Here is a 26666-nt window from a genome sequence, read left to right as displayed (position 1 = left end):
CTACAATTCTTGTTCTTCTTCTTATTATTATTTTCCTTCAATTATTAATATTGTTATTATTTTTTTCTCCAATTATTATTACTATTATTATTATTATTATAATAATAATAATAATTATTATTATTATTAAAGGGTTACTTCTAATAGTGCCTCTTGTTCTTTGGAATTGATTGAATGAGTTAAGTCACAAGTTTGTGCAAATTTGGTGCAAAACCAGATAAAGATGCACCTCCGTAACATTTGTTTTCCATGTTTCCCATTCCATCTCATATTTACATACAAATGGAGCCATATGCATCCTAATTTCAAACATTTGATCGTTTTTTCCTCTAATGGGTTTAAAAATGTCTGCCATAGTAACATTCATAATATTGATGCTAAATTTTGATGGACACTGTCAATCAAGTTGCCATTAAATGTTTCAATTTATTAATTTGATAAATCACTTATTTTGTGAAGATATTTAATCAATATGTTAAAATATACTCTAAGGTTTCTCATTGTCATCCCATTGGGTTGAGTTTTTCCTCGCCCTGATGTGGGATCTGAGCCGAGGATGTCGTTGTGGCTTGTGCAGCCCTTTGAGACACTCGTGATTTAGGGCTATTAAAGTAAACTTTGATTGATTGATTGATTGATTGAAATAAAGAAATTGAATTATCTAAATAAAAAGTAGAAAGTAATACTAGAATAATAGAATAATATTGCCAAAGTGTGTGTTTATGTTATGTTTATTATTGTGGAACTATTTCAATTTGGTGCAAACCCGGATAAAGGTGTGCTTCTGTAACATTTTTCATCCTTTATCAATAATTTCTCCTCATCTCTGGGTGCAAATGCAGCTATTTGTTGTTGCTGTTTCTAATATTTTAAGCAAATCATAGTGTTGCAATATTGCCAATATAATAATACAAATAGGTCTGCCATAATATTATTAATAATGTCAAAAAGGGTAACTAAAATACTAGAAACACCCATTCATACACCAATAAATGTATTATTATTCATTTATAAAATAACATATTTTGTATTAAAAAAATATATATATATATATATATATATATATATATATATATATATATATATATATATATATATACAAACAATAATTTGTTCAAACAATGGGTTTATTTGTGTAAATAAATAGAATGAGCTTGTCAAATTGTGTGTATGTTATGTTTGTCATTGCGGACCAATTCATTTTTGGTGCAAAACCGGATAAATGTGCGCTTCTCTAACTTTTTTTGCCATTTTTTTCAGATTTATTCTCACCTTTACATACACATGTAACCATATGCACCCTATATTTAAACATTTGTTAGTTTGGCCTTGGTGGAAGTCTGTCTGTCCTCTAATGGGGTTGAAAATGACTGCCATAGTAACATTGAAATTATTAATGCTATAATTTGAGGCACACTGTCACTCAAGTTGCCATGAAATAATTTGAATTATTAATTTGTGGGAAAAAAAAAAAGTAAAAATAAATATATATTATAATAATGGTAATAACAGGATAATAAAGTAATATTGACTAATTGTGTATCTATGTTATGTTTATGATTGTGGACTTATTCAAATTTGGTGCAAAACCGGATAAAGGTGAGTTTCTGTGACTTTATTTTTAATTTGCCATTTTCCCTACTTTCTCGTCATATATATGTACAAATACAATTTGTTGGTCCTCCATTAAAGACAAAATAAGTGATTCAGGCGTGTGTGAACATACCCAGCATGCTCTTGTTGGGTTCAGACAGACACATGTCCTTCTCAGCGCTGGGGAGGACAAAGCCGACCACAAAGATCTCCACGCCGTCGGCCATCAGCGCCAGGCCCAGCACAAAGTAAAGGGTCCACTGGAACTTTCCGTGTCCGCACTCCTGCAGGATGGTCTCGTACTGCTGGGCCAGCTCCTCCTGGTCTTTCCTCCTCTGCGCCTCCGACACGCCGATGTCTTGGAACTGCTGAGCGCCGGCCGCCACCGAGCCGGGCCCGCCTGCCAGGCTGCCCTTGCCCGAGTCGGCCCTGGGAATGCCCTGGTACTCGCCCTCATAGATCTCGTCGTCCTCGTCGTGGCCCTCGGTGGAGTCGCTGTGGCCGCCCTCGTCGTCCTCGTTGGCCGCTTGGCTGTCGCCGCGGTAGTAGCCGCCGCCGTCCTGGCCGCCCTGCGCCGGGTAGTCGTCATCGTCGTCCTCCTCGAAGCGGCTGTAGGAGCGCCGGCTGTACTCGTCGTTCATGCGGTCCACCGAGCGGCCCACCTTCTTGGAGGCCTGGCGCTTGACCTCCTTGGCGATGTCTTTGGCACCTTTGATGAAGGCGGTCCGGTTCTGATAGCCGTCCTCCATCTTGCGAGGTTAGGAGATGAACCGATTTGAGGATTCTGGCCACCTGGATCTTCTGTCTGACGGGTGAATCCCTCACAGAATCCTTGGGAAGACGATAAAGATTACAGCCTCGATCAGATATTGATATTGCATACAAGCAAAAAATCGGCTTAGATCAGCTTGTATCTAAAATATCCGATATAAGCACACATTGGTCTTTTCTTATATTTTATTTATGTCATTTACAAAAGGTAAACATAGTTGGCTAAAGGCTACTAGGAGCTACACAACAGCCAAGCACACAATAGCACACAAGCTAAACATACGTAATAAGTGTCCTTAATTAAACAATATTGCCACGTTTGTTGTTATGAACAAGTATCAAAATAGATAAACTGTAATAAGTATTAGAAAGTATCCAGTAACAAACGTGTCTGCATCATTAAATTTACAGCGCCATGAGCTTAAGGTCACAAATTATTGTGAACACCGGGTGTCGCCGAAAAACTAAATTACCAAATAATAATTAACTTGGAATTTCATGGCTGCAACACGTGCCAAAGTAGTTGGGAAAGGGCATGTTCACCACTGTGTTACATGGCCTTTCCTTTTAACAACACTCAGTAAACGTTTGGGAACTGAGGAGACACATTTTTTAAGCTTCTCAGGTGGAATTCTTTCCCATTCTTGCTTGATGTACAGCTTAAGTTGTTCAACAGTCCGGGGGTCTCCGTTGTGGTATTTTAGGCTTCATAATGCGCCACACATTTTCAATGGGAGACAGGTCTGGACTACAGGCAGGCCAGTGTAGTACCCGCACTCTTTTACTATGAAGCCACGCTGATGTAACATGTGGCTTGGCATTGTCTTGCTGAAATAAGCAGGGGCGTCCATGGTAACGTTGCTTGGATGGCAACATATGTTGCCATCCAAGTATGTACCTTTCAGCATTAATGGCGCCTTCACAAATGTGTAAGTTACCCATGTCTTGGGCACTAATACACCCCCATACCATCACAGATGCTGGCTTTTCAACTTTGCGCCTATAACAATCCGGATGGTTCTTTTCCTCTTCGGTCCGGAGGACACGACGTCCACAGTTTCCAAAAACAATTTGAAATGTGGACTCGTCAGACCACAGAACACTTTTCCACTTTGTATCAGTCCATTTTAGATGAGCTCAGGCCCAGCGAAGCCGACTGCGTTTCTGGGTGTTGTTGATAAACGGTTTTCGCCTTGCATAGGAGAGTTTTAACTTGCACTTAAAGATGTAGCGACCAACTGTAGTTACTGACAGTGGGTTTTTGAAGTGTTCCTGAGCCCATGTGGTGATATCCTTTACACACTGATGTTGCTTGTTGATGCAGTACAGCCTGAGGGATCGAAGGTCACAGGCTTAGCTGCTTACATGCAGTGATTTCTCCAGATTCTCTGAACCCTTTGATGATATTACGGAGCGTAGATGGTGAAATCCCTAAATTCCTTGCAATAGCTGGTTGAGAAAGGTTTTTCTTAAACTGTTCAACAATTTGCTCACGCATTTGTTGACAAAGTGGTGACCCTCACCCCATCCTTGTTTGTGAATGACTGAGCATTTCATGGAATCTACTTTTATACCCAATCATGGCACCCACCTGTTCCCAATTTGCCTGTTCACCTGTGGGATGTTCCAAATAAGTGTTTGATGAGCATTCCTCAACTTTATCAGTATTTATTGCCACCTTTCCCAACTTCTTTGTCACGTGTTGCTGGCATCAAATTCTAAAGTTAATGATTATTTGCACAAAAAAAATGTTTATCAGTTTGAACATCAAATATGTTGTCTTTGTAGCATATTCAACTGAATATGGGTTGAAAATGATTTGCAAATCATTGTATTCCGTTTATATTTACATCTAACACAATTTCCCAGCTCATATGGAAACGGGCTTTGTAACATTTCACACCACAAAATAATAAAAGTCTGTGATATTATTTGTGCTGATATCGAATCCGATTGATATCAGTATCGGCCAATACTTAAGATTGTATTATCGGTACCGTGTCGCAAGTGATACATTTACAAGGGACACATTTACAAAAGGTAAACATGGTAGGCTACATACTAGGTGCTAGCAGCTACACAACAGCTAAGCACACAATAGCACACAAGCTACACATACGTAATAAGTGTCCTTAATTGAACAATATTGCCACATTTGTTAATATAAACAAGTATCAAAATAAATATACTGTAATATTGCCCGTATCTGGGCTCTGTACCGAGGATGTCGTTGTGGCTTGTACAGCCCTTTGAGACACTTGTGATTTAGGGCTATATAAATAAACATTGATTGATTGACATTGATTGATAATAAGTATTAAAAAGTATCCAGTAACAAACGTGTCTGCATCATTCGATTTACAGCACCATGAGCTTAAGGTCACAAATGATTGTGAACACTTGTCGCCAAAAAACAAAATGACCACTACACTTCAATTTAAAGACAGCTAGTTAGTGTTTTTCGTACCTACCGTTGCTGTCTGAGTTATTTGACTTGATCCAACCTTTTATAACATTCCACACCACAAAATAATACAAGTATGTGATATCATTTGTGCTGATATCAAATCCGATTAATATCAGTATCGGCCAATACTTAAGGTTGTATCATCGGTATTTTTAAGATTAAAGATTAAAGTACCAATGATTGTCACACACACACTAGATGTGGTGAAATGTGTCCTCTGCATTTGACCCATCCCCTTGGGGAGCAGTGGGCAGCAGCGGCGCCGCGCCCGGGAATCATTTTGGTGATTTAACCCCCAACTCCAACCCTTGATGCTGAGTGCCAAGCAGGGAGGGAATGGGTCGTATCAGAAGTGATCAAATGTTGTATCGGGACACATTTACAAAAGGTAAACATGGTAGGCTATATACTAGGCGCTAGCAGCTACACAACAGCTAAGCACACAGGATAGACATATGTAATTAGTGTCCTTAATTGAACAATATTGCGGTAAAACACCACATTTGTCAATAAAAACAAGTTTAAAACACTGATAGTTACATATTACTTACACATGCCACGTCTCAGTAACAAACGTGTCTGCATCATGGACCATACTGCGTCATGAGCTTAAGGTCATGATTTACCAGCAATGGAAGGCAAATGAGCCAGGTGTTTCCGTCCTGGCTGCTCAATACAATATGGCGACCACATTAGTAAATACATTTTTTGTTAACCTATGTTTACACGTGTATGGCTGTTGAGAATGTAATAATAAATGATGAATGATAAATGGGTTATACTTGTATAGCGCTTTTCTACCTTCAAGGTACTCAAAGTGCTTTGACAGTATTTCCACATTCACCCATTCACTCACACATTCACACACTGATGGCGGGAGCTGCCATGCAAGGCGCTAACCAGCAGCCATCAGGAGCAAGGGTGAAGTGTCTTGCCCAAGGACACAACAGACGTGACTAGGATGGTAGAAGGTGGGGGATTGAAACCCAATAACCAGCAACACTCTGATTGCTGGCACGGCCACTCTACCAACTTCGCCACGCCGTATATATAATATAATAATAATAATAGTACCAAAGAAAAAAAACACACCCTTTTACTGTTTCGTCATACATCCGCAAATCTTCCAAGATTTTTTTCTTTGCTTCTTCTTTTTTTTTTTTGCAAAATAAGATGAAAAATGTCATATTAATAACCGTAGCCTTGTACAGTACAGCACTGTACTGTACGCACGTCTCTGTCCAGGCTGCTCAGTACACGATGGTGACCATAATGTACACTGCCAGAAAGTCATCAGTATTTGGTGGTAACGTACTGTAAGTGTCCGTCACTTCTTTTTACACTTGAATGACAGCTCAAATGGTCCCTGAAAAGTCCTGGACAGTTAGTTAAAGGTGACGGTTTAACCCTGGAACTGACCACATCTATATTTCCTGTGGAAGAAGATGTTCTGCCGTTGAGGCAGACTGAGGATAAATGTGTGCAGATTTGGAGTTTTGGCCGTGAAGGACTGCGTGAAAAGCTCCCAGCTAAGCGAGCGCTGACGTTGTTTACCCACCACCAACAAATGGAGGCACAGGACGCTGAAACAAGTCAGGCGTGAAATTGAGAAAAGTGATTTAGTCGCCGCCTGCAAACCCAACAAGCAGCATTCATGGCTTGGCTTTATGTGTAATGTTTGTGCTGCAGTGTCTTTCCTTGTTTTGGTCCTTGAGGGCCACCGTACTCATGCATGGAAAGTGTTGTGCTTGTCATTAAACCCCTGAACGCTGCAGCAAACACCTGCAGTTAATCACTTCCTGGGTTTGGCCAAAGGTGATTGGCTTAATCTGGCCCATGAATGACATCAGACATCAATCACAGCAGCCCACTCCTGTCATGTAGAGCAGTGTTTTTCAACCACTGTGCCGCGGCACACTAGTGTGCCGTGAGATACAGTCTGGTGTGCCGTGGGAGATTATGGAATTTCACCTATTTGGGTTAAAAATATTTTTGGCAAACCAGTAATAATAATCTGCAAATGTGCCTTTGTTGAGTGTTGGTGCTGTCTAGAGCTCGGCAGAGTAACCGTGTAATACTCTTCCATATCAGTAGGTGGCAGCAGGTAGCTAATTGCTTTGTAGATGTCAGGAACATGGTTTGTCGTGATCACAATATGCAGACGACAACGTGCAGTTAAAAAGGTGTCTAATGCTTAAACTAAAATTAAACAAAATGCAGGTTAGGGAAGGCTATGCAAGACGAAACTACTACTGAACTGGTTGCAAAGTAAACAAAAACAGAATGCTGGACGACAGCAAAGACTTACAGCGTGTGGAGCAGATGGCGTCCACAAAGTACATACGAACATGACATGACAATCAACAATGTCCCTGCAAAAGAAGGATAGCGACAACTTAAATAGCCTTGATTGCTAAAACAAAGCAGGTGCAGGGAATAGAGCTCAAGGAAGACATGAAACTTCTACAGGAAAATACCAACAAAACAGGAAAGGCCACCAAAATAGGAGCGCAAGACAAGAACTAAAACACTACACACAGGAAGACACCAAAAAACTCCAAATAAGTCATGGCGTGATGTGACAGTACTTTGAGACGAGAGCTTTAGTCATGCACATACTTGCCAACCTTGAGACCTCCGAATTTGGGAGATGGGGGGTTGAGGTGGGGGGTGGGCAGGGGGGACGAGGTTTGGTGGTAGCGTGGGTGTATATTGTAGCGTCCCGGAAGAGTTAGTGCTGCAAGGGGTTCTGGGTATTTCTTCTGTTGTGTTTATGTTGTGTTATGGTGCGGATGTTCTCCCGAAATGTGTTTGTCATTCTTGTTTGGTGTGGGTTCACAGTGTGGCGCATATTTGTAACAGTGTTAAAGTTGTTTATACGGTCATCCTCAGTGTGACCTGTATGGCTGTTGACCAAGTATGCCTTGCATTCACTTGTGTGTGTGTGAAAGCCGCATATATTATGTGACTGGGCCGGCACGCTGTGTGTATGGAGGAAAAGCGGACGTGACGACAGGTTGTAAAGGACGCTAAAGGCAGTGCCTTTAAGGCACGCCCCCAATATTGTTGTCCGGGTGGAAATCGGGAGAAATTCGGGAGAATGGTTGCCCCGGGAGATTTTCGGGATGGGCACTGAAATTCGGGAGTCTCCCGGAAAAATCGTGAGGATTGGCAAGTATGGTCATGCACGGTTGGTTATGGTTTGAATTCTTATCCAACACTAACGAGAACAACTTTTTATTGTCAATATCAGCTGCTGAGTTTCATTTTTTAATGTTTTCTGCTGGTGGTGTGCCTCCACATTTTTTCAATGAACAAAATATGCCTTGGCTCAAAAAGGTTGAAAAATACTAGTCAAAGATCCTCTATATTATAGAGGATCTTTGACTAGTGTTTTTGTTTTTTTGCAGTAAGTTCTAAAAAACCGCAGCGCACCCCTGCAATATAGAGCATCTTTGACTGGTGTTTTTTTTAGTACGTTTTTAAAAAAACAGCAAAGGACTCCTGTCTTATAGAGAATCTTTAACAAATGTTTTTACAGCAGGTCCTTAAAAACAACAGCGCACTCCTGTCATGTAAAAGATATTTGACTTGAGGTTGTTTTTTTTCAGAAAGTTGTTTTTTTTAAAGCAGTGCGCTCCTTTAATAGCGAGGATCTTTGACTTTTGTTCTAAAAAACAGCAGAGCACTCCTGCCACAGTGTTTTTAGTAATTTTAAAAAAAACAGAGCACTCCTGCCATTTAGAGGATCTTTGACTAGTGTTTTTGCAGTAGGTCCTTAAAAAAAACAGAGCGCCCCTGTCATATAGAGGAGTGGTCCCCAACCACTGGGCCGCGGCCCAGTACTGGTCCGTGAATTGATTGGTACCGGGCCGCACAAGAAATTAAAAAAATTTAAATATTTATTAAATCAACATAAAAAACACAAGATACACTTACAATTAGTGCACCAACCCAATAAACCTCCCTCCCCCATTCACACTCATTCACACAAAAGGGTTGTTTTTTTCTGTTATGAATATTCTGGTTCCTACATTATACATCAATATAGGTCAATACAGTCTGCAAGGATTACAGTCCGTAAGCACACGATTGGATTTTTTTATGACAAAAAACCGGTCCGCAGCTACAAAAAGGTTGGGGACCACTGCTATGGAGGATCTTTGGCCTGTGTTTTTTGCAGTAAATCCTTAGAAACAGCAGAGTGCTTCTGTCATTGAAAGGATCTTTCAGTAGCATTTTTTTTTGTCCAGTAAGTTCTGCATCCTCTCGTCATAGGGAGGTTCTTGAGCGGGTTTTTTGCAATATGTTCTTAAACACAACAGAGTGCTTCTGTCACAGACAGGATCTTTGACTCACATTTTTTTGACATAGGTTCTTGCAGTGTGCTCCTGTCATATAGAGAATCTTTGGCCTGTGTTTTTGGAGTAGGTATTTGGAAAAAAAGACAACACTCCTGTAGTATAGAGGATTTTTACTAGTTTTTGCAGTAGATTTTTAAAACATTAGAGCACTCCTGTCATTCGGAAGATTTTTTTTAAATAATAGGTTATTTTAAAACACAGAGCACTCCTGTCATATAAAGGATCTTTTCCCAGTGTTTTGGCAGTAGGGCCTTGAAAATAGCAGTGCGCTTCTGTCAGATAAAGGATCTTTGACTAGTTTTTTTCCTCAGTAAGTTCTCAAAAACAGCAGTGCACTCCTGTTATATAGAGAATATTTGGTCATTATTTTAGCAGTAGGTCTTTGAAAACAGCAGAGTGCACCTGTCAGATAGGGGATCTTTGACAAACTTTTTTTTGCAGTATATTTTTCTAAAGCAGTTGTATGGAAGGATCTTTGGCCTGCCTTTTTTGCAGTAGGTCCTTACAAAATAGCTGAGCGCTCCTGTCATGTAGAGGATCTTTGACTAGAGGTTGGGTTTTTTTTGCAGTATTTCTTTATGTAACTGAGCGCTCTTGTCATTTACAGGATATTTGTCTAGAATTTTTTTAAAGCAGGTCCTTAAAACAGCAGAGGGCTCCTGTCATATTGAGGATCTTTGATTAGCGTTTTCTTTTTGCGGTAGGTTATCAAAAACAGCACAGTGCTCCTATCATATAGAGGATTTCAGCATTTTTTTTCAGTATGTTCCAAAAAAAAAACAGCAAAGCGTTCCTGTCATGTAGACTTTGACGAGCATTTTTCTTTTCAGCAGGTCGTCAAAAAGGGGCCGGGTCCTCCTGCCATATTGAGGATTTTTTATGTAACTGAGCGCTCTTGTCATGTACAAGATATATGTCTAGAATTTTTTTGCAGCAGGTCCTTAAAACAGCAGAGGGCTCCTGTCATATTGAGGATCAATCAATCAATGTTTTTTTATATAGCCCTAAATCACAAGTGTCTCAAAGGGCTGCACAAGCCACAACGACATCCTCGGTACAGAGCCCACATATTGAGGATCTTTGATTAGCGTTTTCTTTTTGCGGTAGGTTATCAAAAACAGCTGCGTGCTCCTATCACATAGAGGATTTCAGCATTTTTTTCAGTATGTTCCAAAAAAATAGCAGAGCGTTCTTGTTGTGCAGAGGATCTTTGACGAGCATTTTTCTTTTCAGCAGGTCCTCAAAAAGGGCAGGGTCCGCCTGCCATATTGAGGATCTTTGATGAACATTTTTTTCTGGAGCTGGTCCTTCCAAAACAGCTGAGCGCTGCTGTGATATAGAGGATCTTTGACTAGAGGTTTTTTTTATTTTTGCAGTATTTTTTATGTAACCGAGCGCTCTTGTCATGTACAGGATACTTGTCTAGAATTTTTTTGCAGCAGGTCCTTAAAACAGCAAAGGGCTCCTGTCATATTGAGGATCTTTGATTAGCGTTTTCTTTTAGCGGTAGGTTATCAAAAACAGCAGAGTGCTCCTATCACATGGAGGATCTTTGGTCAGCATTTTTTTTCAGTATGTTCCAAAAAAAACAGCAAAGCATTCTTGTTATGTAGAGGATCTTTGACGAGCATTTTTCTTTTCAGTAGGTCCTCAAAAAGGGCAGGGTGCTCCTGCCATATTGAGGATCTTTGATGAACATTTTTTTTCTGCAGCTGGTCCTTCCAAAACAGCTGAGCGCTCCTGTGATATAGAGGATCTTTGACTAGGTTTTTTTTTATTTTTTTGCAGTATTTTTTATGTAACTGAGCGCTCTTGTCTTGTACAGGATATTTGTCTAGAATTTTTTTACAGCAGGTCCTTAAAACAGCAGAGGGCTCCTGTCATATTGAGGATCTTTGATTAGAGTTTTCTTTTTGTGGTAGGTTATCAAAAACAGCAGAGTGCTCCTATCATATAGAGGATTTCAGTATTTTTTTTCAGTATGTTCCAACAAAAACAGCAGAGCGTTCTTGTCATGTAGAGGATCTTTGACGAGCATTTTTCTTTTCAGCAGGTCCTCAAAAAGGGCAGGGTCCTCCTGCCATATTGAGGATCTTTGATGAACTATTTTTTTGAAATCAACATAAAAAACACAATATATACATTCTATATCAATATAGATCAATACAGTTTGCAGGGATACAGTCCGTAAGCACACATGATTGTATTTATTTATGTTAAATACACCCCCCCCCCCCCCCCCCCCACCGGTCCGTGGGACAAATTTTTAAGCGTTGACCGGTCCGCAGCTACAAAAAGGTTGGGGACCACTGATATAGAGGATCTTTGACTAGAGTTTATCAAAAACAGCAGAGTGCTCCTATCACATAGAGGATTTCAGCATTTTTTTTCAGTATGTTCCAAAAAAATAGCAGAGCGTTCTTGTTGTGCAGAGGATCTTTGACGAGCATTTTTCTTTTCAGCAGGTCCTCAAAAAGGGGAGGGTCCGCCTACCATATTGAGGATCTTTGATGAACTTTTTTTTTGTTGTTGCAACAATTCCTTCCAAAACAGCGGAGCACTCTTGTCATGTTGAGGATCTTTGATTAACGTTTTTTTTTTTTTGAGGTATAAAAAAAGCAGAGCGCTCCTATCATATAGAGAATCTTTGGCCAGCATTTTTTTCCAGTAAGTTCCTAAAAACAGCAAAATGTTCTTGTCAAATAGAAGATGTTTGACTCACATGTTTGCAGTGTATATATATTTTTTAAAACAGCAGAACACTAATTGTCAGAGGATCTTAGTCAATATTTTTGTCAGTAGGTCTTAAGCTGATTGCCTATGCGGAGGATCTTTGACTAGCGTTTTGTTTTATGGTATAGGTCTTCAAAAATAGCGGGGATGTTGTCACATACTTGGTCCTTTGACTTGCGTTTTATTTTTGCAGTCGACCCTTATAAACGGCACAGCCCTCCCGATGTATAGAGGATCTTTGACTGGCGTCTTTTCAGTAGCTTGTAGATCGTGTTATGTGAGGACATACAACACTGTTTGTGTGTGTAAAATGACACCAATGATCAGATCATAGAGTACAGTAATATGTCTCCTAATGTAATGAAGCAGGTGTGCGCGCTTTTCTTCTATTTCCTCCAACACTGCAGGAGCGACTCTGAAAGGATAATTGATCAATAATGAGCAACAGCTGAGTTTGCTCCATCATATTTGCATGTGCATTGTGTGTGTGTGGCAGGCAGGCAGCGCAGGTGCAAGAGTCATATTGTGCAAATGAAGCCTCCATAATGTCTCTCTGCTCCCGGGAAGGGGGAAAAAAGGCCGAGCATCGCAAACACACACATATATATATATATATATATTTTTTTTTCATGTGCAACACACACGCAGGTGGAAATAATGTGTGTGTGTGTGTGTGGCTATAAGAGCTAAATCCAGCTTGTCACGATCTGAATGAGAAGGCAGGCCCAACACACACACACAGGAAAACAAATGGTGCGTTAATTGTTGCATGGAAAAGAACACACCCATCGTCTCTCCTCCCCCCATTTGACGTGCGGGTGAAACGTCAATCAAGATACGGAAAAGAGGCGCCATGATTGGCAATATTGATATTTGGTAAATATGACGACTCACCCCGTGAAGCCTGCGACGTCTCAGCCCTGGTGAGGATGAGGATGGTGGCGGTGAGGAGGAGGCTGTTGCTGTGAAGCGAGTGATGATGCTGTGGAGAAGCCCACGCCTTCCACACACACACACACACACAGTCATCACGACCGTGCCTCCCCCCTCCCCCTCTTGACGCACACATTGTCGTTACATGCATCCCTTTTTTTTGTTTCCGTTACATATTGCGAGGCAAACGTCGTCACGTGATCACACGATCGACCGCACAGTCGCGCCAAATACGTGTGGACACGCACGTGCGGGCACACCTGACTCCCGTTGCCATGGCGACCACTCGCCGCACCAGTCCGACTAGAAGCTACAAGTGCCACGGCGGGGCGAGGTGATAAAGTGCAATGTAACTGTCACATGACGTCATTGCGCGTCACGTGTGAAGATGCAAATGAGAAGCTGGTGGATCCACCTGCTTGCTAACTGAACAGATTGCCAGATAAATATAATTGGCATTTGAATTGAGCAGTTATTACTATAGTACAGTTCTCAAACTGTGGTACGCCGAATAATTGCTTTTAATTTTGGCATATTCAAACACTTCGCTTGGAAAGGAGCCAGCTTAGGTGGTTCGGGCATCTCGTGCGGATGCCTCACGAGCATCTCCCTAGGGAGGTCCTCGTTGCACGTCCCACTGGGAGGAGGCCCCGCGGCAGGCCAAGGACCAGATGGGGGGATTACATCTCCTCTCTGGCCTGGGAACGCTTTGGGATCAGGATTCCCCAGGAGGAAGTCGCAAATGTTGCTCTGGAGAGGGAAGTCTGTGGGTCTTTGCTGGAGCTGCTGTCCCCGCGACCCGATTCCGGATAAGCGGTTGAAGATGGATGGATATTCAAACACAGTGTTACTGTTCAAACTGTGTGTAATGCTACAATTGTAAATATACTTATTAAATAAAACATCTGCCTTGTTTTTCATGAATACTTAGGCTGACTATGCTACTGTATTTTAATGTTGGTGATTTATGGGCAGTGCTCTGTGAAAAAAGTTTTGGGAACCACTGCTAAAGTACAACCCTGCAGGGTAGACCCCCACGACGTATCCACAGGGCATTTATTGTAGGTTTTAAAAATGTCCCAACGTTAAGAAAGTTGATAGAAAAATGCTGGTAAAAACCAGAGAAATCTGAACATGAAACATGAACTAATATAAATGTCAGCAGCAAACAAAATTGACCACAACTGGTAGAAAATTCTCACCAAGCTTGTTAATGACTAAAGTTATGGTTGGATCCAAAACTAAATTTTAAAAGATGTACAAGCATCACTTTATGATTTTGACAATTATTTATACTATACTTGATGCTGTTTAAATACTAACTTGTCATATTTTTAACCAATCAGAATCCGGAAATAGTTCAGTTTGTGTCAAATATTGTCTAAAACATTTTTTTTTTTAAAAACAGTTTACCAGTTAAATATTTCAAAGCTAAAATAAATAACCTAAGCTGCAAAGACATATTTTGCTCAAAACGTTTCAAACAGAAATTTTCCTTCAAGTAAATCGGAAAAAAAATACTTACCTGTGTGGTTTTAAGACGTGTAGCAAACGTGTACTAAAGATTTTATTCATCAGCGGTCTTTCATCTGTACAGTGACCCCGTAATACAAAGGCATCATTAAAATAAGCAACCTTACAAACTTGTTTTGATGTTTTCTTAAAAAAAAAAAAAAAGGAGGGATTTTTTTTGTAATATGTTAGGAATTAGGGTGGCATGGGTGCTCCTAAAGGAACCCGGGGCGGGGCAACGGGCGGCCTTGGCGGCATGAGGGGAGCTCTCTGGAAGCCAAAGGGAGGAGGGCGAGGGGGAGCGGCGCCGTAGCCTGGCGGGGGCATGGGAGGAGGGGGTCCTCTCATACCGGGGGGCACGGGGTGACCTAAAAGTGGCACAGAGAAAAATAATGTAAACTGTATAAAGTAAAAGACAGCGAGGAGTGGACGGTTGCGTACCCATGGGTGGTCCATAGGGGGCCCGGTGTGGCATGCCCATGGGCGGTGGGGGCATGCCGGGAGGTGGCGGTGCACGGCCTTGATTTGAGCCTGGAGGTGCTGGAGGTGGCGGCCCCATGCCAGGAGGCGCTGGAGGGGGCATTGGCATCTGCAGACCTAAGGGACACTGCAAGTGTTACACGTGCAAACATCACCATGGTAACACATTTCATACATGCTGAACATGTACCTGCATGCATGGCGCCGGGGAAGGGGGGCGGTCCGGGTGGATGCACGCCTTGTGGGCCTCCATGGTGCATCCCCATGTTGGGCGGCATGGAAGGCATGGACCCAGGAGGTGGCATGGGAGGGAATGCTCCAGGGGGGGGCATCCCTGCACGGAAAGAGGCTGCGGTCATGTTTAATAAGGAGCAACTTGATTACATAAGGCTTTTACCTGCAATCATCCCGGGCCCCATTGAGGTCAGGACCGGCGGCGGGACAGCCTGCGGCGGAGGGGCATCGGCGAACAGCTGATGAGGTCTGTCCGCCTGCGAGAGCGGGTTCTGGGCTGCGAGGAGTCGCTCAGCGGCAGAGCCGTGGCGCTCTCCTTTGGAGTCCTTTTTGAAGGCGTAGGACACGGTGATGGGCCTGTTGCACAGGTACTGGCCATTCATGGCCTCGATGGAGGCGTCTGACGCGTCGAAGCTGGCAAAATTGATGAAGGCGTAGCCCTTGGAGTTGCCCGTGTCGGGGTCGCGCATGATCTTGGGCGTCTGGAGGATGACACCGAACGCACTGAACGTGTCGTAGAGGAGCTTCTCGTCAATCTCCGGGTCCAGGTTGCCAATGAAGATGTTGGCGCCCACATCCAGGTTTTTATTGTGCGCCGACGCCTTATTGACTCGGATGGGTTTGCCATAGAGTTTAATCATGTTCATGATTTTGATGGCGTAGTCTGCATCTTCTTCACTAAGGAACTCCACAAAGCCATACCCTGAAACATGCAAAGATTGTCGTATCAGCTGCCAATTACATCTCATAGTAGTGATGGGCGGAATGGCCTAAAACAGGGGTGTCCAAACTATGCCACTGGCCTGCGATACATCACAAGTTTAACAAGAAGATTGGCCCACAGCCTGTTTTTGCCTGAAGTTGGTCCCCTGTGGATTTAAAGTACCAGTAAATGAAAAAACATGTTGACTTTATATGCTTAATTGTGGTTTATTGTATCTATTATACATATCCAATTCTATTTGAAATCCAAAAAGTACAGCAGAAACACCACAAAATGCCACAGTTTCAGACGGCCATTTTGAATATTCCGCTCCGAATGTCTTTGGCAATTTCCGTAAATTCGGGGTGGGATGACGTCACGATGGGAACGCTTCTGCTCTCTAAACATATCAGCAGATCAGTCATATTGGAGATGAGCAAACATTCATTATTTTTTTCATTTTTTCATTATTTATTTCAGGCAATGACATAAAAAAGTACAAAGTTGACAACACATAATAACATAAAAAATTAATATAGTGCAAAAGGTAATGTATAGTATGTAATTCATGATTGTCCAGTTTTGCCTAAAAGGAAGTGGGAAGAAGATAATTTATTGAATCCCACCCCCAGTTCTCCATTCAGTGATTATTCACATGAGTTTCACTGTTACTTTGTTCAAGGATTATAATACAGATGTTGTATCATAGTGGCATTACCACAGGTAACAATAATTATTACACTGTAACAATAATTTGTATCAACAATGTAGGAATAATGAATACACCAACAATGGTAATAGACAACATAGCAATAATAGTAATAGGCAATATAGCACCTACTCAGTGGCCTAGTGGTTAGTGTCCACCCTGAGATCGGTAGGTTGTGAGTTCAAACCCCGGCCGAGTCATACCAAAGACTATAAAAAAATGGGACCCATTACCTCCCTGCTTGGCACTCAGCATCAAGGGTTGGAATTGGGCGTTAAATCACCAAAATGATTCCCGGGCGCGGCACCGCTGCTGCCCGCTGCTCCCCTCACCTCCCAGGGGGTGAACAAGGGGATGGGTCAAATGCAGAGGACAAATTTCACCACACCTAGTGTGTGTGTGTGACAATCATTGGTACTTTAACTTTTAACTTAACAATAATGGTAAGGAAACATTGAGCACATGTTAACACTTTGAGAGAGAGTACAACAGCAGGTCAAATTAAAGACCCTCATCTCTATATTTGAACCAGACCCCATGTTTGTATAATAGTTTAAATCGATTAATAGTTTGGCATGCTTGTGTTGTAAGTCCAGTTTGTTCCATAGTTTTACTCCGCATACAGACACACAAACACGTTTACGAGTGGTTTGAGCTCTCGGCAATGAGAAATATCCAAAGCCTCTCAAGTTATTAGTTAGTTAGTTACATTGGAAAGAGATGTTCTTTTTTTATGCATTCTACGACACACATAAATAAATAAAAAGTCTGCTAAGAGGAGTCAATGGGGGGCTCTCCGTTTTGCCCGCAAAACTCTCTAAATAACCATACAAAACTCTATTTACATGACCTGAATATTGACCAAATATTAGCAATATTGTTAATATAAGCGCTAACGCAGACAAACTATTTTTAGCGGCGCATTGAATAACAGAGCGCTAACTCCGCTGCTCCATCGTATCTCTGCTTGCCAAAATTATTCTAAATTATAAATCATGACTTTCATCTGGATAATAGAACGATTCATCCATAAATATAGTAGTGGTTCATCTGTGCCAATCAATTTATACTCGGACATGGGGATAAACGCACAACCACCGAAGACTTGTGTCTGCAGGAAGCAACTTTTCCGTTTAAAATTTTGTGTGGATTATGATTAATTCTTCATCTAAATGGGAACATATGAACACATCAGTCATCATTGCAGTAAGAGCAGCGATCGTTTTATTTTGTAGTTTGTATTTCACTAAAGCTGCACCTGTTTAGCACACAAACTTATAAAACTTGTAGCCAATCCTCCTAATTTTCCAGCAAAAAAACATAAGGTAGATTATCATTTGTCCCAAAGTAATCGTTAGCTTTCCCAAAGTCTGCATGATTAGCATTGTTGTTGATGGGGAAGGGATCTGTGGTTCCTACCTCTATGTGACGTATCACGTGACTGACTGGCTTGCTCATTATCTCTCAAAATGCCACTGGAATCTCTGTGAGATTGATACTGTTTTGATCATATCTATTTAATCGTAAACTTTGCAAGTCTTTTGGTGTTATAAATTATATATATATATATGTAGCTTCAATATACAGCCAATCTGTTTTTCCACTCTACTGGTACTTTAGTCAAAGTGATCTTGCCGCCGTCTTTTGGACAAAGGTAGAATCGGTAATTAACAACCAAGAGTTTCATTTGGAAACATACTGAGCACAGCATCAATATATAAGGCTCAATCCAAACAACTTTTCTCACTCAGTGTAAATTGACTTTAACCAACAAATAAAGTCAACTCAAGGTCGCATATAATACACCTCATGCAGTGCTCATAGAACTTTGTGGACTATATAAAACTGATTCAAGCACTAAATATAATTTAAAATTACAAATATATAAATTCACTCCAGTGCTTGATGGGTGATATGCAAAACACTTTGACATTTCTGATTGATTACAAAACTTTAAGGAGGTCGTCAGGGAAGTAAACAAGGCAGGAGACAAACTTTCACATACTGTTAATATTCAACGGTTTATCGTTTATCTTCATACTGCATTGTCATCACAGTCTGATGTGGTGGGGTTGTTAAAGTAGTTGAAGTTATGTGACTGACGAGTCTACTGACGGATATAAGTTAGAACTTTACGCTACTTTATATTAGAAATGTCAACAGCGGAGGATGAATGCCACATAACAAGAAGATTAAAAAAGAAGCGTATCGACGGACTACAATGGTGGACGCTCGTAAATTTTCAGGATTTATGCAAATCAGCAGGTACCAGAAAATAAGAAAAGTTGTTTTTGCATAATATTGCGAAACAAAAAGGCAGGTAATATGTCTGCTGACGGGTGCCATTTTGCGGTCCTTATACACACACCATAGCAAAACTCGTACGTCTGACTACGGTAGCCGTAATGCGACGACAATCCATCAAGCGGTGCGGCTTCATAGCAAGTCGTACAAAAACATTTTGACATATTTTTGAGCGCTGTGTGTAATGTTCTATATTCTCATTGGAACATTTAAAGTTTTGGTGCTGCTTACTAGCACCATATTTCAGTTTACACGTATCTCTTATGTGTGACTACCATCTACCTAGACACTTACCATGTACCAAACAAAATAGCTTTGAGGTTGGTAAGCACAACCAGAATTATTCCGTACATTTGGCGCACCAGGTTATAAGGCGCACTTGTCCATTTTTGAGAAAATGAAGGGATTTTAAGTGCGCCTTATAGTTCGAAAAATGCGGTAAATAAAATGAAAAATTTTGATCTAACCACTGTAGTATCAACCATACACTGATACTAGAGTTGTGCAATAGACTATACATATAATAGGATATCGTTCTATCATGATCATGCATGTTGATGACACACAGCAGTGTCTTGCAAATTTGACAGCGAAAAGCAAACGGATGCGTCAACGCAATGTAGCATTCTAGCTAGCGGCTAAACATGTATTTATTATATTATGTTGTTCTAGCGATTGTTTATAAACTCAGGAAATGAGTCCCTGAACACAGTAGAGCTTCAAAGGCAAACACCAAAGGAATAGATCATGTTACTTGGTGCCATCTTAGAAGTATTCTAGCTGCTCCACTGCTAATGTTAGCATACACGTTAGCATGTATATTCATCATACATTCAAATGTCAGCTCTTCAACATTCAAACCATTTAAACATTCAAACTATTAGTACATCCGTTCTACGTTCCATTAGCATTTTAGTTCATCATTGGAACATTCACATGCAATTTCTACAGAAATTGCTTCATCAAGTTGATAATGTTAGACCGCCATCCTGTGTGTTTGTCTTATTATAATTGTGATAAAAATGTATTTATTATTCGACGATCTTGAAAATGTTAAGTATAGGCTTTGGTATGACCAATTTCTTGTGATCGGGCATGTGACTTCTTCCCGGAAGTGAAATGAAGCAGTGATAAACCAATCCAAGATGGCTGTTGTGTAGCAAGCAGTGCACAAACTATGTGAGTATGCAAGGGGCCTACATCTTCCTGCAAAAAGCAGATAAGAGCAAAAACTAACTATGCAATGGAACAGATCCCTATACTTTGTCATCTTATATCAAGGATTATCCGCATTATATCAATTATCCATTTCAGTGAAAAAACATGAGATTTTATTTGTAAGCCATATCGCCCAGGGCAAACTGGATGGAGTGTGTGCTACTTTTTTTGTCGTCTTTTGTAAACTCGTGCACTATTACGCCATACTTGATTACCTCTTGAGGAACTCTGAAAAAACTTTTACCCTTTTCGAGATTTTAACAGTTCGTACAGTCATAAAAACCGCAAGCGTAGGGGCATTTTTCTTGGCAAAAGGCAAAATGGCGCAGAGTACTCGTTGAGAACAGACCACTACGCACATTTAATAAACCGGACGTGACGTCATTAAAATCCAAGCAACAGTGTCAGAACTAATAACCAAAATTGTACTATTGCCCAAATGTAAATATCCAAACAGAAAAACAACTGCTTATTACATTTAACATATGTATAAATACAACATGTTAAAACAGAAACAGAAAATTAGCGTGTAGAATAAAAATAGCTTTAACAAAATGATACTACCAGTATCGATGCAATATGTTACCGCATATGTCAGCAGCTTAGGAGCCTTTGTAACCTGCTTTGAAAAGGTTATTTTAGCATTTACATACAAAATAAATATTGAATCTATCGTTATCATGGAAGGCTGCAATATATAATCAAAATATAGATTTTAGGCCATATCACCCGCCCATCCTTAACAGATCTTATACTTGGTATTGTTACTGTTGATATTTGCATCGATCCACCCGCGGCCATCGTCGGCCAAATGTATATCGTTTATATGGTGCAACCTTATCTTGTATAAGTAAATATCAACTTACCTTGGTGTTGTCCTGTCACCCTGTCTTTAGGCATGTGTGTGTTGACAACAGGACCAGCCTGCAAAAAAAGCTCCCATAATAACGGCTCTGACACCTTCTCATCCAGGCCACCCACATACACCGTGGCATCTGCGCAAATAAAAAAACACACACACCAAAAGTCAACTAAAGCAGCCACGCACAACGTTTTTGAGCCCGTATGCTTTTGTCTCTCTGAAAAACATGTGGTGCAGAGCCCATTCTAATCCAATTCCACCATCATTTAAAAAACAAAGGCAAAATATGAAATGATAATACTTACGGCTAGGCCGATAAAACGATATCAATGTATATCGCTATACACACGTAATTTATATCAATATATTTTGGTCGAAAGAAATTGAATAGAATGAAGCATAGTTGGTAGCATTATCAAAGGCACTCGCGAGGAAAGGGTCAGTCAGCAATGGGAGGGACACGCTTAACAGCCAATCATGGAACAGTATCATCTATTAAGTTTAGTTTTGCCATCTTGCTGTTTATTTTCTGCATGTAGTGAGTAGAAAAACTAAAAATGAGTGCTGCAAAGAGCGGATAAATTGTCGATAAAACAGGAAGTCCCCTCAACAGTGTGGCCGTTTTTTGGAATTTTTTCAAACGGATCGTAGTCCTTCACTGCACTCACCTTTTCTCCTAATCCCTCACCCGTTCCCTATTCAAATGTATGGAAACCGGTAGGAGCTAATGTGCAGAACTGTATAGATAAAATAAATAACTAAATATAACAAATGTGCCACTTTAAAATAATAATTTCATCCAATTATATTTGATTTATTATTACTGCATAACATAAATTCATTTTCATACTTGAATAAGAATAACAGACCAAATTAAATGTTACATAGCCATAACTTCCTAACAGTTAACCTGTATAAAAAAAAAAAATTCTCGGGTTTCTCGCTGTTTATATTTTCACACTTTGCACTATTTTGTTACATTTTATTAAGCATTTCTTACAAAGTCGTTGTTCTTGCAGCTTAATTTAAATAGCTTATTGTTGCCGTGGCGAAGTTGGTAGAGTGGCCGTGCCAGCAATCGGACGGTTGCTGGTTACTGGGGTTCAATCCCCACCTTCTACCATCCTAGTCACGCCCGTTGTGTCTTTGGGCAAGACACTTCACCCTTGCTCCTGATGGGTGCTGGTAGCGCCTTGCATGGCAGCTCCCTCCATCAGTGTGTGAATGTGTGTGTGAATGGGTGAATGTGGAAATACTGTCAAAGCGCTTTGAGTACCTTGAAGGTAGAAAAGCGCTATACAAGTATAACCCATTTATCATTATTTATTGTTAAGTGTTTAATGTGATTTTAGAATTGTGTTTACATTGATTGTTTTCCATGGTTGTGTCGACTTTTCCTTACCCTTTCTGCTTTGATAGCTTTATCAATTGATATTGCCAAAAGTATTTGGCCACCTGCCTTGACTCACATATGAACTTGAAGCGCCATCCCATTCCTAACCCATAGGGTTCAATATGATGTCGGTCCATCTTTTGCAGCTAATGCAGCTTCAAGTCTTCTGGGAACGGAGTGTGTTAATAGAAATTTACCACCATTCTTCCAAAAGCGCATTGGTGAGGGCACACAATGTTGGTCGAGAAGGCCTGGCTTTCAGTCTCCGTTCTAATTAATTCCAAAGGTGTTCTATCGGGTTCAGGTCAGGACTCTGTGTAGGCCAGTCAAGTTCATCTACACCACACTCTGTCATCCATGTCTTTATGGACCTTGCTTTGTGCACTGGTGCACAGTCATGTTGGAAGAGGAAGGGGTCCGCTCCACACTGTTCCCACAAGGTTGGGAGCATGGAATTGTCCAAAATGTTTTGGTATCCTGGAGCATTCAAAGTTCCTTTCACTGGAACTAAGGGGCCAAGCCCAACTCCGGAAAAACAACCCCACAGCATAATTCCTCCTCCACCAAATTTCACACTCGGCACAATGCAGTCCGAAATGTATCGTTCTCCAGGCAACCTCCAAACCCAGACTCGTCCATCAGATTGCCAGATGGAAAAGTGTGATTCATCACTCCAGAGGACGCGTCTCCACTGCTTTGGAGTCCAGTGACGACGTGCTTTACACCACTGCATCCAACACTTTGCATTGGACTTGGTGATGTATGGCTTGGATGCAGCTGCTCGGCCCTGGAAACCTATTACGTAAAGCTCTCTGTGTACTGTATGTGGGCTAATTGGAAGGTCACAAGAAGTTTGGAGCTCTGTAGCAACTGAGTGTGCAGAAAGTCGGCGACCTCTTTGCACTATGCGCTTCAGCATCCGCTGACCCCTCTCTGTCAGTTTACGTGACCTACCACTTCGTAGCTGAGTTGATGTTGTTCCCAAACTCTTCCATTTTCTTATAATAAAGCCGGCAGTTGACTTTGGAATATTTAGGAGCGAGGAAATTTCACGACTGGATTTGTTGCACAGGTGGCATCCTATGACAGTTCCACGCTGGAAGTCACTGAGCTCCTGAGAGCGGCCCATTCTTTCACAAATGTTTGTAGAAACAGTCTCCATGCCTAAGTGCTTGATTTTATACACCTGTGGCCGAGCCAAGTGATTAGGACACCTGATTCTCATCATTCGGATGGGTGGCCAAATATTTTTGGCAAATAGTGTACTTTTTTTCCTGGTCCATAGTTTCCATAAGTCATAAGAAAATATCAGTGATTATCAATATCGACCACTATAACAAAACGTATATCGTGATACAGGTTTCAGGCATATCGCCCGGCACTAATAACACTGTAAAACACAAAATATATGCTGACTCGACCAACTGCAAAGAGAGGATTGTCTCTCTTGCTTTGCCGTAGTTTTGCTCACTTCCATTTACAAGCACTTTTAGCCTGCTAAGCTAACAGTATCCACTAGCAAAATGCATGTGTTGCGTCCAAATATGCGAACATCAATAAAAAGAATAACGAGGGTAGTTATGCATAAGCACAACAAATAGACACGAACATATTAGACCGCTAACAAGAGTTGTTTAGATATTATATAGTGTTAAGAAAAATTAGCGGCGAGCAGCTAAGCTAACGACTCCGGCATGTGTTTGCGCGTGACCAATTATTAGCGAAGCAGGAAGCCAAAAAAGAGTCTGAATGGCAGTCAACATTACAAACATTGAGGGAAGATAACAAATACAGGCACTGAACAATAGCATTACCTTGGTTTCTTTCGGAAATCGGTCCCGCTGCCATGTTGAATGAACAACGGTGGGATGCCGTTTGGAAAGAAGCCCCGCCTCTTCCGGTGTCGTAGGCGGAAGTTGGAAATCGCTTTTTATTTTTGCCACTTAGTTTAAGGCGAAACCGAAATTCTCACTTTAGTTTAATGATTTCAAGTTATGATAACATCTTGGAATATTGTAAAAGTAGAAAAGCCCTTAACTATCTTTGTTGGAAGAATTTAAGTTGTTTTAAATAAGCCCACTTTTATATATTTGTGTGAATGCTCCATATATATGTACATGCAAATGTTGTTTTAGACCAAAATGTATCTATTTATTGTGTGTGTAGTGGATTGTCCGAAGCTTAAGCAGGCAACAAAAGTAGTTTAGTACAACAAATTTATTTACCCATTATCAGAAGTGCAGGTTGAATTAAGTTGTCCGTGCAAGCAGACACAATGTACTCCAGAGCACACAAGACACACACAAGCCAAAATCACCCACGAGTTCCGGTCTTCTGCCATTTTTTATGTCTGTTGTGCGTCATCGTTCCTTATCGAGTGCGTCAATGTCTTGTTTTGCTTTTCCTATCTGTTCCATAACAACTTGAATCCTTTAGACAGTCAACACATTCTATAGACAGGTTGGCACGACTTAATATTCACTTTTGTCCCACAACTGGTCCATTCAATGGCACAAAAATACAAGAGTATTGAAAATGAGCGGACATTCTTAAAAGACAAGAAATATAGGTCAAAAGGTCAGAAATTCTACTACAGTGGATGCCACAAAGAATTCACATATATGTTGTTCTATTTACTATTATTGTGTGAATGTCAATACATTCACACAATAAGATTCTAAGCCAAAAGTGTATCAACCTATTGTTGTGTGAAAGCCTTGTAATTTATTGATTGTTTGATTGAAACTTGTATTAGTAGATTGCACAGTACAGTACATATTCCGTACAATTGACCACTAAATGGTAACACCCGTATAAGTTTTTCAACTTGTTTACCAGTTCATGGTAATTCATTATGGGCCTGCTGCTATGCAAGCACCCATTCACTCCATATAATTATTGCTTGGATAGGCTCCAGCACCCCCCGCGATCCTGAGAGGGACAAGCGGTAGAAAATGGATGGATGGATTGGTGGACTTCACAGTTTATAAACTGCCACCGTCTGTAAAATCCGCTACACCTCCCTGATACCTAAGTACATGTCAAACTACTTCCTTAACGTAAATGACCGCCATAACCACAACACCAGAGGGAGCTCCACTAACCATGTTAAACCCAGATTCCGATCTAACAAAGGTCTTAACTCATCCTCCTTCTATGCCACATCAATATGGAATGCACTCCCAACAGGTGTAAAAGAAAGGGCATCTCTATCCTCCTTCAAAACCGCACTAAAACAACACCTACAGTCAACTTCAACCTTTGACTAACACCCTCCCCCCACCACATCCCACCTCCCCGGATTGTAAATAATCAAATGTATATACTTGTTCTTATGCTTTCTGAACTCACTTTGTTCACTGCTCGCTGTACATATCCTACCAAGTGAGACCTACACTGTTCCAATGTCCATTTCTCTGATGATGCAATTGTTGATGACTGAAGTGCTGATATGAACACCCCCCCCCCCGGATTGTAAATAATGTAAATAATTCAATGTATATACTCTGATGATTAACTTGTGTGATGACTGTATTATGCTGATAGTATATATTTGTACCATGAATTGGTTTACGTGGACCCCGACTTAAAGAAATTGAAAACCTTATTCGGGTGTTACCATTTAGTGGTCAATTGTACAGAATATGTACTGTACTGTGCAATCTACTAATAAAAGTTTCAATCAATCAATCAAAACGGGCCTGCTGCTGTGCAAGTGCCTATTCACATGCTGCAAAGCCACAGTGAAGAGAAGACATTAGCATGCTAATGTTTTTTGCAAACTTTTTTTTTAGCTAATCTTGTATTTTACATCTAAAAAATTATGAATTTTGATACTTAGCAAAAGTATGCTAGCTATTCCAGTTACCATGCTAATTTTAGCATGCTAACATTTTATGCAAGCATTTTGGCTGATATTGTACTTTTTAACCTGATAAACATGGATATTGTTACTTGCTGCCATCTTAAATAAATGTTAACTATTCCACTGTGATTGTTAGTATAAAATGTTGGGATGCTAGCATTATAGCAATTTTTGTACATTTTAACTTAATGATAACTAATTGTGTTATTTGGCGCCATGCTAGAAGTATGCTTGCTGGTCCCCTGTTAGTATGCTAACTTTTATGCCAGCATTTTAGCTAATGGCATATATTTAGAGCAGTGGTTCTTAACCTGGGTTCGATCGAACCCTAGGGGTTCGGTGAGTCGGGCTCAGGGGTTCGGCTGAGGTCAAAACACAACCGACTCATCGTGTAAATAAAAACTTCTCCCTATCGGTGTATTACGGATACGGTAACAGCAGAAGTCACACTGATTTGCAGGTGTGTAATTTGTTGTGAGTTTTTGCACTGTGTTGGTTTTGTTGTTTGAACAAGGTGATGTTCAT

The 26666-nt window shown here is 40.8% G+C and overlaps 2 protein-coding genes across 2 annotated transcripts in view; both read right to left on the bottom strand.

Annotated features, from left to right (window-relative positions):
* Positions 1-12952, bottom strand: part of LOC133655895 (synaptic vesicle glycoprotein 2A-like) — a 29041-nt gene extending 16089 nt beyond the window's left edge. The window contains exons 1-2 of the mRNA XM_062056499.1: positions 12823-12952; positions 1727-2424 (exon numbers count right to left, since the gene is read on the bottom strand). Of these exons, the coding sequence (XP_061912483.1) occupies positions 1727-2342 (616 nt within the window). The 5' untranslated portion in view covers positions 2343-2424; positions 12823-12952. The remainder of the gene's footprint in view (positions 1-1726; positions 2425-12822) is intronic.
* A 1463-nt stretch (positions 12953-14415) lies between these two features.
* On the bottom strand, positions 14416-24223 carry sf3b4 (splicing factor 3b, subunit 4). The gene is made up of 6 exons (XM_062055011.1): positions 24091-24223; positions 20888-21016; positions 15251-15790; positions 15044-15202; positions 14815-14970; positions 14416-14741 (listed from the first exon to the last, which is right to left on the bottom strand). The coding sequence occupies exons 1-6, from the start codon at positions 24122-24124 to the stop codon at positions 14569-14571; spliced, it is 1191 nt and encodes a 396-aa protein (XP_061910995.1). The 5' UTR covers positions 24125-24223; the 3' UTR covers positions 14416-14568.
* Between the last annotated feature and the right edge of the window lie 2443 nt (positions 24224-26666).

This window comes from Entelurus aequoreus, linkage group LG08 (assembly GCF_033978785.1).
Source record: "Entelurus aequoreus isolate RoL-2023_Sb linkage group LG08, RoL_Eaeq_v1.1, whole genome shotgun sequence".
In the NCBI taxonomy this organism is placed as follows: domain Eukaryota; kingdom Metazoa; phylum Chordata; class Actinopteri; order Syngnathiformes; family Syngnathidae; genus Entelurus; species Entelurus aequoreus.
This window is presented reverse-complemented; position numbering and strand designations above follow the sequence as displayed.

What these genes read in the sequence shown, in the direction of transcription:
- sf3b4 (XM_062055011.1), bottom strand. Translation starts at nt 24,124, where the DNA reads ATGGCAGCGGGACCGATTTCCGAAAGAAACCAAG. An exon ending in GATTTCCGAAAGAAACCAAG is followed by an intron (nt 21,017 to 24,090) that starts GTAATGCTATTG and finishes TTATTTGCGCAG; the next exon opens with ATGCCACGGTGTATGTGGGT. An exon ending in CCCCGGCGCCATGCATGCAG is followed by an intron (nt 14,971 to 15,043) that starts GTACATGTTCAG and finishes AGTGTCCCTTAG; the next exon opens with GTCTGCAGATGCCAATGCCC.